The 12,465-nt window shown below is 42.7% G+C and overlaps 1 protein-coding gene across 1 annotated transcript in view; it reads right to left on the bottom strand.

Moving 5' to 3' along the window:
* The window catches only part of LOC129343618 (lethal(3)malignant brain tumor-like protein 4), a 79,194-nt gene that overhangs the window by 26,303 nt on the left and 40,426 nt on the right, over window positions 1-12,465 (bottom strand). The window contains exons 9-14 of the mRNA XM_054999933.1: window positions 11,146-11,281; window positions 10,213-10,304; window positions 7,353-7,504; window positions 4,784-4,860; window positions 3,228-3,313; window positions 2,088-2,198 (exon numbers count right to left, since the gene is read on the bottom strand). Of these exons, the coding sequence (XP_054855908.1) occupies window positions 2,088-2,198; window positions 3,228-3,313; window positions 4,784-4,860; window positions 7,353-7,504; window positions 10,213-10,304; window positions 11,146-11,281 (654 nt within the window). The remainder of the gene's footprint in view (window positions 1-2,087; window positions 2,199-3,227; window positions 3,314-4,783; window positions 4,861-7,352; window positions 7,505-10,212; window positions 10,305-11,145; window positions 11,282-12,465) is intronic.

A 12,465-nucleotide genomic window follows, 5' to 3' on the forward strand; every position in this document is an offset into this window, starting at 1 on the left:
TCCCTAATTACAAGATATAAAATAATATAAAATATAACTTAAAAGCCATATAAAACAGTAAAACAAAACACAGCTTAACAAGGACCTCGAAGATGTGGCAGGGTGGTAAGTTCAGTACATATCACCGTGCATAGACACAACAGATCTCAGTTAGGCTTTGGAAGCAGAGCAGACGTGGCAAGGGACCAGCAGGATCGTTTGCCAGCTCCTCAACCATTCTCATAGGCTTGCAGAACATCACTGCTTTGAAGGCCTAGCAGAACTGTAATAAGACCCGCAGGGCTCAGATCTCAGCTGGAAGAGCATTCTACCAGGCAGGAGCCAGAGCTGAGGCCAAGAAGGCTCTGGCCTTGGTTGAGGCCAGGTGAACCTCCCTGGGGCCAGGGACCACCAGCAAATGTTGGTCGGCAGAGAATAATGCCCTCCAGGGAACATACAGGGAGAAACGGTCCCGTAGACATGCAGGTCCCAGTCCACTAAGGACTTCATACTTCTACAGAGAATTGCTGAGAGATAAAATCAGTGCTGAAAATGCTAGGCATTACAATTAAATTTCTATGCACCATGGCAACTTGGCACCTGGGATCTGTCAAGCTCTGTCACAAGATTCAGCACAAACTCAAAGAATATCTAACTACTGATTTAAATGCAGAAACGATCATATTCTCTATCATTCCCAGGATATGAAAATGGCAGTCAATATTCTTTGTAATGCTCTCCAAAATACATATTATGCAGTGAGAATGTGTTCTTCCTCTGATCTCCTCACCAACTCAAAGTAACATCCCCATGATCTGAAAGAACAATATTGCCCATGTCTACAAATTAATTTTATTTGTGTAGCTGGGGAAACATAAATATGATGTACTCCACAGCAGAAATTTTGTCTGTTTGAAGAGTAGTACAGCCTTTTATTATGGGATTTAAAAATCTCCAGCTGTTCTCTATTTTCCAGTCTTTAAACAGCTTTTAAAATTTCTAGGAATAATATTTTCAATAAAATTACATCTCTTAACATTCCAAACAATGGATCAACCTTCATCAAAATTAATTCTCCTGGTTTAAATGTCAAAAAATAATTGTTATATCGACTATAATTTAAGTATGTTTCATGTCATCTGATAAGGCAGGCAGTTGTTTTCTAAACTTCATGCTATAATAAATCAGTTTAGCCATTAAAGTGCCACAGAACTCTTCTGGAATTTGCATTAAGTACCATTTTGAATATGCAACTGTACACTTAGAAGGTGGAAACAAATGACATGGTTCTATTAGCTTCCTGGTCTCTAGTATCCTGAAATAGGTACCCTAGGAGACAAACTGTGCATTCCTAAGCAGAGTTGGGGAGGGGCTGTGACTCAATGGAAGAGCCTCTGCCTTGCATTCAGAAGGTCCCAGGTTCAATCCCTAAGCAGAGTTTCTCCAGTCTAAGCCCATTGATTTCAATGAGCTTAGACTGGAGTAACCCTTTTTAAGATTGCACTGAAAATATTGGTCTAAATGTGCCATTGTTGAGTTCTTACATTCTAAATCAAATCCTGCTAAATAAGAATCGAAACATACTAAAGGAGCACTGCAGAAAACACAGCTAGCCTATCTATTCCGTGAACTAAGATTTTCCCAATCTCAGCAGCTGACAAACCTCCATTTTATGCAGTAAGCGGAATACAATGTGGCTGTGTTAATGTGCTGATTAGAGGATGGTGAGCGGAACCAGTTCTACATTAAAAATTGAAGCAAACCTGATGGTGAGGTTCCCTTTGCAACTTATCCCCAGGGCATGAGAGCTCAAAAGTGGCAAATTTATGTTAGATTCATTCAGAGAAACTGCTCAAGGGGAAGAAAAATCAATTTAACAAATGTCAATCTGCAGTAAGCTACATTACAATAACATTCAGCGATACTAAGTAGAAGCATTGCAATTCATGGGGAGGGGGTGCGGGAGAGACAAAGATCAAGCCACCAAATTACCATCGAAAGCGCTTGCTTTCTGGATAGCTTAAATGTAATGCATGCCTATCAGATGTTATTTTTGCCCCTCCAGTTCGACAGAAGAGCACCGCGGCTTGGTGGAATGGAACGCCTACCTTGAGACGATAGTCATCCTTATCAGTTATTGTCGCCACTCTGATCAGCATGGGATTTCTCTTGTCTACAGCCTCTAGTTTCATGTTAATCTGGAAACCATGGGCTGGGCGCTGTAAAAAAATGCAATACAAACTAAAGAAAATTTCATGACAGTAACGTGCAGCAGTGATTCCTAACATGCTGCCCGCTGATGTGTTTTCTGGGTTTGGGTTCCTGTTTGCTTTCCCCCCACAAATCACTTCTCCTCAAAGCAAAGAGCCAAGCTTGGCTTTCCTCCACTTCATTGGCATAGGAAGTGCTTCGAAAGACCCCAAGAGGTATCACCTTCGGGTCTGCAGGAGCATCCATTCAGAAACTTTTGGTTTGGAACCTCCCAACATTTTGTGATATATAGCAGCCATTTTGCAATTGGTCCTACCTCCCATGGTAGCCACTATCCTCTCTCAAATTCCAAAAAGTAAGCATAGGATCAAAAAGGTTGGGGATCCATGACTCACAATGTGATTCACATACCACAACACATATCCAAAAGGATCTTCCCCATTATGATCCAGGCTAATTCATCCACATGACCAACACCCCACTGTTATGCAATCCCAATCTCACCTCTTTATCACTCCTCCAAACATCCAAGTTTTGAATGGAGTGGTTAACATTACTATTCCATGTCAGACTCAATGAAAAGCCTCAGTTATTATACATGCAATGAGGGGATATCTCTGCATAATGTGTCTTCTGCAGTAATTTTCCTGTCTTTAATATGCTGCAAAGTCCAACACCATTTACCAGTCTCAAAATGTGCTCTGGCAAATAAATCACAATCTCTAACAAGCCCTCCGCCCATTTATTTATTTGGCTGTTAGTTCTTTGTTATACTAATTAACATTTATTACTTATTACTTATATGGTTCCTACAATGAAGTGCTGCCCACGGTGGTGGTGGGGGGGGGGAATCATAGCCTTTTTTGGCAATGTAGAATTTGGGTCCAGTGGCACCTTAGAGACCAACAAGATTTTCAGAGTGTAAGCTTTTGAGAATCAGGGCTCCCTTCTTCTACTGCAGACCAACATGGTTACCCAACTAAACTTTTTTGCATTGCAGTTTACTAAATATAAAACCAAAAGGGAATTTGACTAACCAGTTTAAATGCTCTTGCTGGAGCTGCCTGTGAACCAGTTTCCTCCAAATATCTCTCCCATGAGAAGCTTTTGAAATCTTTATATTCTGCAAAGAGATTTTAGGCATATTCTTTTCAAGCTTCTAGTACAGCTGCAAATCACAGTAAATGGCAATTAACCAAAAACCACAAGACTATGCCATGCACAGAATTTAGCATGTGTGGAAGCTTAAATTGGAAATTAAGCTACTTGCTCTTTTTACCAAAGCTTAAATTGGAAATTAAGCTACTTGCTCTTTTTACCAATGTCATACAAAGTTATTGAAAATTTCCAGTCTTCAGGTTACATGTGTAAACGCTGATATGGAGAAGGAACAACTCTTTCTTTATTGTGCTCCAAGCTCTTTGTCTCTGAAATGATCTGGTAAACAGCTGAAGAACTGAAATCATCAGATTTATTACTGTCAAAGATGTCCTATTACTAACCATCTGCAAAAGCTCAATTCAAACAAAAAGACTGGACTTTAATAAAATCTGTCAGTCTTAGAAAAGTAACTTAATTTCATCTTCCAAAGAAAAACCGACTACATTATTTTTAATGTGGTTTTTCAAAAGGCTCTTAAAAGTGAAACAAAAAAAACCCTAAACATCTAAATGTGCGATTTTCAGCTATGACAACAGGAGCAAAGCAAAAGGAATGTCATTCTATTATTTCACAAATGGCACAGGAATGGCCTTTATGACTGGTATACCTGTTAGATCACAAATCTAGGAACACACACAAGTGGGTTCTGGGGGAACTCCTCGCAATTATGATGTGGGCAGGATTCTGGCAATCCTCATCAGGCCTTGCAGGAGGCATAAAGACACAACTGCGTTTAGGACTTTATCAAATTAAATTTCTGCTTGCTCTCTGGGAGCTATCCAAGGTCCTGCAATATTCTAATATTGTATTCAATAATTTTCCCAGTACTGGGTCCAGCACCCTACAAGCTACAACAAACCCCTGAACATATTCCATTCCCTTTAACAGCAAACAAACCCCTACACTTCCAATGCACAAGAAACAGGCACAGGTCTACTTATGCCCTTCTCAGATTATCTTCATGCATTATCATCTACAGTTGTACTTAGTGATCCTTCCACCAGTGCAAAGTCCCTTGTATTGAAGGAAAGCTTTGACCTTAACGGAACGTAGTCACAGGACCCAGCCGTTGGCCAACATGCATTTGAATTTTTGTATAGACTATAAATATTTGAATTTTGTTCATAATTTGGAACATGGTCATTACTCCTCTTAAAATGACAGAGCAGCAGCCAGCATGAAATGACCTGTGAGACATTTTAAAAGGAGAAGAACCGGTCTACCCTCCTTACTAAATTACTCTCAGACAGTGTATGCTTACACTGTCTGTAGCACATTCAAATTGTAAACCCAATTCTGATATTTAACAAGTTTTATCAAAGTGATAAAAAAACCCAACAAACAAAGAAACCCATAACATATAGAACCACACAGGAGATCACACTTTGCAAACATTTTCAGTGCAGCAGGAAATGGTGTGCTTACAACATACCAGCTGGTGTGGTTAATGGAGTTCCAGTTTCTTGGCAATAACCAATGGGACGAATATATGGGCTACTAGCATCACACCTGCACCAAAAAACCAGAAAACTAGCTCCAGTCACTGAATATAAGAAGGAACACAAATATGGAAACCCTGTCTAGGGTTCCATTGCAGGACCAGTAGATGATACATTACATGCCCCTGCCACCTGGCAGGCATTTATAAAACTATCTTTTTGAAAATACAGTCCACAGTTTTTGACATCTTTATTCATTAGCGCAAATATTAAGGGGCTGATAAATTGTATCCACAGATTTGGAAATTGGAGGTAGATGTGTATTCTCTTGCTTTCTGCTACAGGCAGATTTTTATATCCTTTCTTTTCACCGAGAAGCTAGTAGAGATAGTTGAAACTCATCTAGTCCTGCAACTCTTTTAGTCCTACAAGTTCTGCACGCTCGGTGGAAGAGGATGACCATCACAGATAGAAGGAGTATACCGTTCTTCGGTCAAGGGTATACAATAGCAATGTATACAATATATGTCAATCATGAGAATGGAATGCTGACATTTAATGCCAAACTTCCTTCTAAGCCAGGAGTCAGTTGCAGCTACAGCATCACAGATCTTTGCTGCTCCAGTGACAATTTAAACCCTCCCTGTTCTGATAGGTAAAGATATCCCTTTAATGGCCACGGGCATTTTTCCTATTATTTCATGGATGCAAAAAGCAAACTGTAATTTCTGTCCCTCTCACTAGATGGTGACCTCCTCCTTCAGTTCAGAGATTTCATCAGCTGTCCACAGATATATTTTGTACATTATAAAAGGAAAAAAAAACGGGACCAAACAACAGAGATCCTGTATATTGAACTAGATAAAGAGGACAAGAACATGAGCAAAACATCTGCATTAAACACCCAGAGAATGAATAAACAGTAAAAAAAGAATGAGGAACCTGAGAGAAAAAGCAATTGGTTTTGAATATTAAGCAGAGGTGTGCATTGAGGAAACTTCTCTTTCAGTTTCGGATCTGGGGCTTCCAAACAAACTCCTTCCTGTTAACAGTTTGTTCAGGGTGGGCTGGTGCCAGTTTGGATCTTATCCATTTGGGTTTCTCATTATCATGAGTTTTGGCCTGTTGCACGCACGTGCAAGGTGGCTGCCTACACACATGCTGTTCTTTTCAAGAGGGGTGGCGGAAATGTGGCTCTGGGGCAGCTGTTTTTGCACTTAATGGCACTAAAAATTGCCCCAAACACAGTTTTTCAATCATCAAACCACCAAGTTTGAACACACACACACACACACAACAGGGTTCGGCATTTACGGACCCCAAAGAATGCTGGGGGAAAGCATTAATGCCAGTATTGGGTGGATGCTCAGGCACATACTTTTCTGTTTGGCTTTTCTCTCTCTGCTGAAACGAGGCTTTTTTCATGCTTAACCCAAAACGGCAAATTTGTTACCAACCAGTAGCCCCCTCCAGTTCAAAATCCCATCAATTGAACAAGTCTCACCTCGAGCACAAAACACTCACACAGCAATGGACCCCGAAGAAGGAGAGTGTCGGCAGGCGCACGCATTGGTGGGAAACTGTTGTTCTTTGAAAGTTACTGTGTTTCTGACCTGAGTAGACTAAGCATACCACATTACCATGATCCTTTGCATTTGGATCTTGATCTATGTTGACTAGGCATGTGCGGTTCGGGACTCCGATTTGGAAAAAATGCCTGAATCGGACCCGATCCGTAAAGATTCGGGATTTCCAAATCAGGCCAGCACTGAATGGGTAACTTAGTCCACACATGCTTGTGTACTCATTGGTTTGGCTTTCCTTTAATAACTAGTTATTATTTCCAATTTTCACCCTAATCTCCATAACATGGGCCTTTGCAGCAGCCAGGATATCTAGAGTCTGGAGGAGACCCCTTCCTCCTCAAACCTGTGTGGGCACACCCAAATGGACATTCAGTGAAGTTTATACTGTGTGATAAAAGTGGCCCCTAAGGCCCAGGCTGTTGCCTTTTAGATGTCCACCGCTTATTCACTTGAGTTGAATGCTGCTGCACAGCTATGCTTCCTACAGAGTAGACTATGCTGCCCTATGGAGGTTTCAGACCTTGGAAAATGTATGCCTCATGTATCAGGCATCAAATCAATGATGACATTGGCACTTTTTATTTTTAACCATTGGATGAAATGCTACGAAGAGAAAGTCAGACTTCCTGTAAAGCAATCCAATTCCTTGAAACATGTTTGGAATTGGCAAATGGAAAGTAATCCTAGATTTCTCTGGACATCTCTTATTAGGCTGTCAAATCTGCAGGCAGGGCCCTCCAAACAAGTTTGGGATCTGATGCATTCTGCATCATGCAACATCCTGAGATTCTCAGAGTGTTATCTTTCTTCAATCATGCTTCTAGCCCTCAAGGTTGCAGAAGATTTGAAATACATTCTGAACCAGGCTGCAACTCAGTATTTTCTGATTCCAAAGTACCCTGTGTACTTTATAGACATTATTTACTTCCTCCCAAGCACTGCTCTGGCCAGGTGCATATTGGAAATAATTTCTTACCAATAATCATAGCTTTCGTTCCAGTTGTCAAAGTGAATTAGCAGCCGATTATCCAACATGTCTGCAATGGTCGCTACACACATTAAGGAAGGATTCTTTTTATCTACTGCTTCTAATTTCATTCCCACTCGAAAACCAGAAGGCGTGATTGGCTGAAGAACAGAATAAATTGGGGAAATATTTATCATTTGCCAGACTGTTGCAATTATGCTTTCACACATAGTCTTCTAGGTTAGGCAAACAAAAGAAGAGTTTTTAAAACACCCACTTTGCAGTTACATGAGGCTAAAGCCCAAAATTCTACATATACTGGCAAACTAAATCAACTGCAATATTTAGAAAAAAACCCACAAATATTGCCACATTTCACTTTACAAACTGAATATTATGAAAACTCCTGTGAGCCCCCACGCCGCCCTCTGCTCGAGGCCCGCCCTCTGCCGTGGTCCCTTTCACAAGTGCACTCCCTCTGCCTCAGATAGGGGTAGTGGAGAGAGTTAAAGTCACCCGTCCCCTCTTCCTATCCTGCTGAGCTCTGGCTTTCTCTCCCTTTCTCTTTGCCTTCTCCAGTTGCCTCAGTGGTCTACTCCCTGGCTTCACTGGGAGTGCCACTTATTTTCCCTTTCCTCCACCACTACAGCCAATCCCCGAACTGCCTTGGTTCCCTGGTTTTTCCCTGCTCCCACAGAGCCCCTATCCCCTGGCCACTAGATTGGCTTTGCTCTCCCTCTAGCCCGTCCTCCCGCTTTCCCAGGTGGCATCAGAGCCAAGTCCTGCTGTGCTGGACAACTCCATTATGGCAAAAGTAAACTTTTGGCATATTAATAGAAAAATCATCTAAAATATAGCAAAAGGCCTCCCATAAACTGGAGGAGATTGCTGAGATTGAAATTTTAAAACTGGGCTAATTCATTTTTGAAACTATTCCATGCAGAGTGGCACCTGTGGACATGTCCATGGAAAGGAAGCTGCATCTGACCTGGGGGTGTCTATGAAAAGAGTTGCTGCCTCTGGCAATGCATTCACATGCATTTGGTGGCAGAAAAATGGGCAGCCCCATGTAAACCACAACCAGGGAGCAGCTTCTGTACTCATGGACAGTCTGAGTCAGATGTTACTTTCTCCACCGGACTGCTCTGAGTGGAGGAATCACAAACCGTTTTCTAATTAATTGAAATCAACAGGAATTGACAACCATTACCTGGGTACAGATTGGATAAGGTGCTACAAAATGTACAAGCCAGGCTACTTGACGGAGTGGAACGAGAAATGAACTAAAGCCATTTAAAAACACAATTCTGGAGATACAGGTACAGAAGGCAAACACATAAGCAGAAAAACATTTGATGTCCGTATGAGTTTCACTCTTGTTTTCAAGCCAGGGAATAAACTGAGCTGGGTGTTCTGCTTATATATAGCTAACTCCCCCCTGCCCCTCCAATCTTTTTAAAGACAAAAGACATGCCAGGAGAGCTGGTATTCAGGCCCAGATAACAGAGAGTGTTTATTTGCCTGTTAAGTTGGCTTCTGTGTAGGGGCGTGTACCCCAAAAAGATTCGGGTTTCCCACTTCGGTGCCCCTAGATTTTTCTTTGTGTGATTCTCTGGTGTGAAGGTTGAACCTTATATGGAACAATGGAGATCAACAGTTGATAGGGGCACTTTCTTTGAGGGGCCATAACATGGCCCCCTGAAGCCCAATCTCCCTGAAACTTAGAGGGGTCTTGAGAGGACAGGTAGGAGTAGGTCCACTGAAAATTTGATGCATTTTGCTTGCAAAATGCCACCTCCAGCTACCTAGAAAGCCCCACTAGCAGCGGAAGCACTGTTTCCTCTTGGCATTACTTAGGAACAGCAAGAGAAAGACCGCTTCCGCACATACTGAAGCACTCCAAAGTGCTTTCGTAAGCTTTGCTTGGGTATTCTTGAATCACTTCAGCAATGCTGAGGCTGATTCGGGAATGCCAAAACATCCCGAATTGGGTCCGATCTGAGTTAAAAACCTGGATCCAGAACCTGAAGTGCACATCCCTATTTCTGTGTATGAGCACCTGGGAAACAAACTTTACAGACAGTTGTGACCTCTCCTGACTGGCCCAGTGACTCTGACTCAGGGGACCATGGAGACCAGGAAGGGCCTGATACTGCAGAAGCCCCAGCTGATCATGCTCCAGCTGTGCCACGGTCCCCTTTGCCACAACCTGTGAGGGTCCCTGCCACTATCCCTTGAAATAGTCACTAGGTCTCCACCAGGAAGGACACAAACTTGGGTCCAGAGCCCCTTGGGACCTGTTCCCATGCCACATTGGTGGAAGGCCCAGGCCAAGGCAGAGCAATGGATGCAAAGTGCCAGGCTGGCAGCATGCATTCCCAGTCTGGATCCAGAACAGGGCCCTGAGAGCAGTACTGCTTTGCAGGACCCTGACCAAAGCACACCCCAGTCTCAGGAGTCTCAGCAATTGCCAGCAAATGTAGCTGAGCCAGATTAGTTCTCAGCCTATTTAGGCTCAGGCTTCAGATGGCTACATTGCTGGGTCAGCTGGTCCGCTAGGCACAAACCCTGTGTTCCAGCTCCAGTCCACCCTCCCAAATCTAGCCAGCCAACCTGGCCGCCAGACTCCAGAGGAGCTCACGCCTGGCCAGCCGACAGAGAGCAAGACACATACTAATTCAGTGTGAGAAACTAATTAGGTTTCCTCTGGAACACTCTTCTCCTCCTGATCTCTTCTCTTCCCCACCCCATTTCATAATTTAGCTTCGTAGCATCTAAAAAGGGCACAATGCTAACCTGGATGAAGCTTTTTAAAAGGGCTTGAACAACAGCAACTTAAAAGACATCAAAAATCAGTATTACCACTTACTGTGCTGAATGCCTTGAAAAGAGTTTTGGGGGCAGCCTGAGCTTTGCAATTCTTCAAATATGAAGCCCAATTAAATTCTCCTTCCTTGTAACCTAGACATAGATTGATAGATAAAAGCATTGTTTCATTACAGGGAGCTGGTGTACTCAGAATGGCTTCTGAGAAACAGAAATTATGTGGGAAGAATTTGAACTTTGCACGACTGAAGCTCTTGTGGAAGGAAGCAGGGGTTAAAAAGCCTTCAGTTAACACATTTCTCACTTTCTCCTGTATTTTTAATACATTGTTTCAGCTCTTAGTCGTTCATCTGAAATGTCAGCAGTCTCTGGTAAATAGAATAACAGCAAGAGAAAGCAATGAACACAATACTGAAATAATAATTATTATTATTTTAATGCTTCTGACATCACAATCCTATGCAGAGTTATGCCAGTCTAAGCGTAATGCCTTAAATGGGCTTAGACTGGAGTAATCTGACATTGGATTACACTGCTGGAGCTTGAGGCTAACAAAACATACACACCTTGCTTTACTTGTTCTAGGAATCCTTAAAAAACTGCTTGAAAAATGACAGTAAAAATGCCTATTAAAAAATTAACACAGATTACTTCTATTCGATGGTGTATCTTTTTTGTCAATGGCTGTTTACCAGAAAACCACTATCCATCAGTATATTTTCTGAATGGAAGAAAAATGAGCTGTGAGACATGTTACAGGGTAGAAATGTACACATGTTGTATTTCTAACATGTTATCTCTTTCCAATTGTGTAGAATGACCATGAGTTTTTGTTGTTTTCCCTATTTTAAGCAGTTCAAGATGGGGTGGGGTGGGGGTGGACTTAAAAGGAAGTGCTCTTTTATTAAGAAGATGGTTTGTATTCAGGGAAGATAATAATCAGCTGGTGTACAAAAGAAAAGAACAACCCATGTACCTTTAGGAGGAAGCAGTTTGTGGCCTGTCTTTTCACACCAGCCTACAGGGTGGATCTCCGAAGAATCAGCATTAACCCAGAAGTCATAGCATTCAGAATAACCATCGAAATGCAATCGCATCCTGTACCCTTGCACCTGTAAACATGAAGCGACACAAGTTTATCCCCTTGGTGAGTTACTTACATTGAAAAATGAACAAGTTTTGCATTTCTGCTCATATGGAACAAAGTCTTTTTCATCCAAAAACCAAACCCTGAACAATGAAGGTTACAGTTTAAGAAAAAGAACACACCCGTCCATAGCTGGGAGCTGCAAATCCACTGCATGATCCGCTTCTGCACTCAGACTCCCAGTGGGTAAGGCACCGCCTTGCTGTGTTAAGATTCGCAGTGAAAAACAGGGTTAACATACCTGTAACTTATGTTCATCGAGTTCTTCTGTGCTGACACACATGGGACTGCGCAGGCGCAGGCCAGCCGCCGGAGAATTTTCTAGAGCTTCCATGGCTCCGAAGGGGCCGTTTGTCGCGCGCCTCAGCGACCGTTTTCCCGCCCAAACGGTCACGTGATCCTCCAGCGACCAACGGCCCCTTCCCTCAGTTCTCCCTTGCCGCCGCTTGACCAACACACTCCAGCCATAACACCTTAAAAACACCAATTTCTGTTACAGCCATCACATTATCGTGCATTGGAGTTCACAGCGGGGTAGGAGGGAGGGTTGTGTGTCAGCACAGAAGAACTCGATGAACATAAGTTACAGGTATGTTAACCCTGTTTTCATCTTCGTTCTTCTGTGCCTCCACACATGGGAGTGTACCAAGCTTCACACAATAAGGAAGGCGGGGGTGAAGTCCAACACAATTTTATTGAACAAACAAGAACAACAATAAATAGATATGCATATATACATCTATGTAAAAAACTGTGTAAGGACACATAAATACTCAATATTTACATATATACACACCCCCAGGTACATATATACACACTTTCACTCAAGGGTACCCAGCAGGTACGCCAAGAAAGTCATTCCAAAAACTCCCTCAGGAAAAAAGGGAGTGTAAGACAGCCTTGGCCACAGATACATCCTGCTCCGCATTGACATCAACGGCGTAATGCCTGACAAAGGTGTCTGCAGAGGACCATGTGGCTGCTTTACAAATGTTAACCAGGGGCACCCCCCTGAGGAGTGCCGAAGAAGATGCTTGGGACCGCGTGGAGTGGGCTCTGACATGAAGCGGGCAAGCCACCCCTGCCAGGGAATAGGCCTTGCTAATGGCCGTCACAATCCACCTAGACAGGGTCTGTGAGGAAGCCCTG

The sequence above is a fragment of the Eublepharis macularius genome, chromosome 15, assembly GCF_028583425.1.
Source record: "Eublepharis macularius isolate TG4126 chromosome 15, MPM_Emac_v1.0, whole genome shotgun sequence".
NCBI lineage: Eukaryota > Metazoa > Chordata > Lepidosauria > Squamata > Eublepharidae > Eublepharis > Eublepharis macularius.